The 479-nt window shown below is 66.6% G+C and overlaps 1 protein-coding gene across 1 annotated transcript in view; it reads left to right on the top strand.

Moving 5' to 3' along the window:
• Window positions 1-384, top strand: part of FBXW5 (F-box and WD repeat domain containing 5) — a gene marked incomplete at both ends in the record, with an annotated part of 6,846 nt that extends 6,462 nt beyond the window's left edge. Inside the window, 1 exon segment of the mRNA XM_008937262.1 lies at window positions 237-384. Coding sequence (XP_008935510.1) covers window positions 237-384 — 148 coding nt within the window.
• Between the last annotated feature and the right edge of the window lie 95 nt (window positions 385-479).

The raw sequence follows: 479 nt of genomic DNA, 5'->3' as shown, positions 1-479 counted from the left end.
CTGAATCTCCCTCTTTTCGGTTAAACCCATCCCCCCTTGTCCTGTCACAAGAGGCCCTGCTGAAAATCTGTCCCCAGCTTCCTGACGGGCCCCTCTGAGGACGGGAAGGCTGGGGGGAGTTCTCCCTTTCTCAGCACTGAGGGAAGCCCCCTGGTGAGCCCCGGGGGCTCCCAGCAGCCCCACTGCCTGTGGGCAGCCCCCTGCAGAGCCGCCTGACGCCGCTTTCTGTCCCCAAGGCATCAAGAGGATCCTGCCCCACCAGATGACGACGGCGGGGCCGGTGCTGGGGGAGGAGAGGCGCTCGGACGAGTTCTTTGACTCCCTGGACCACGTCATCGACATCCACGGGCACATCATCGGCATGGGGCTCTCCCCTGACCACAGGTGAGCGGGGCAGCTGCCTCCAGCCTGGCTGGCGTGGGGCTCAGGGGGCTGGGCCTGGCCCTTCCTCCACCTCCCCAGCCACCAGAGCCGCTTCC

This window comes from Merops nubicus, unplaced genomic scaffold (genome assembly GCF_000691845.1).
Source record: "Merops nubicus isolate BGI_N331 unplaced genomic scaffold, ASM69184v1 scaffold46773, whole genome shotgun sequence".
In the NCBI taxonomy this organism is placed as follows: Eukaryota; Metazoa; Chordata; class Aves; order Coraciiformes; family Meropidae; genus Merops; species Merops nubicus.
The sequence above is the reverse complement of the archived record's forward strand: the minus strand, read 5'-3'. Positions and strand labels throughout refer to the sequence as shown.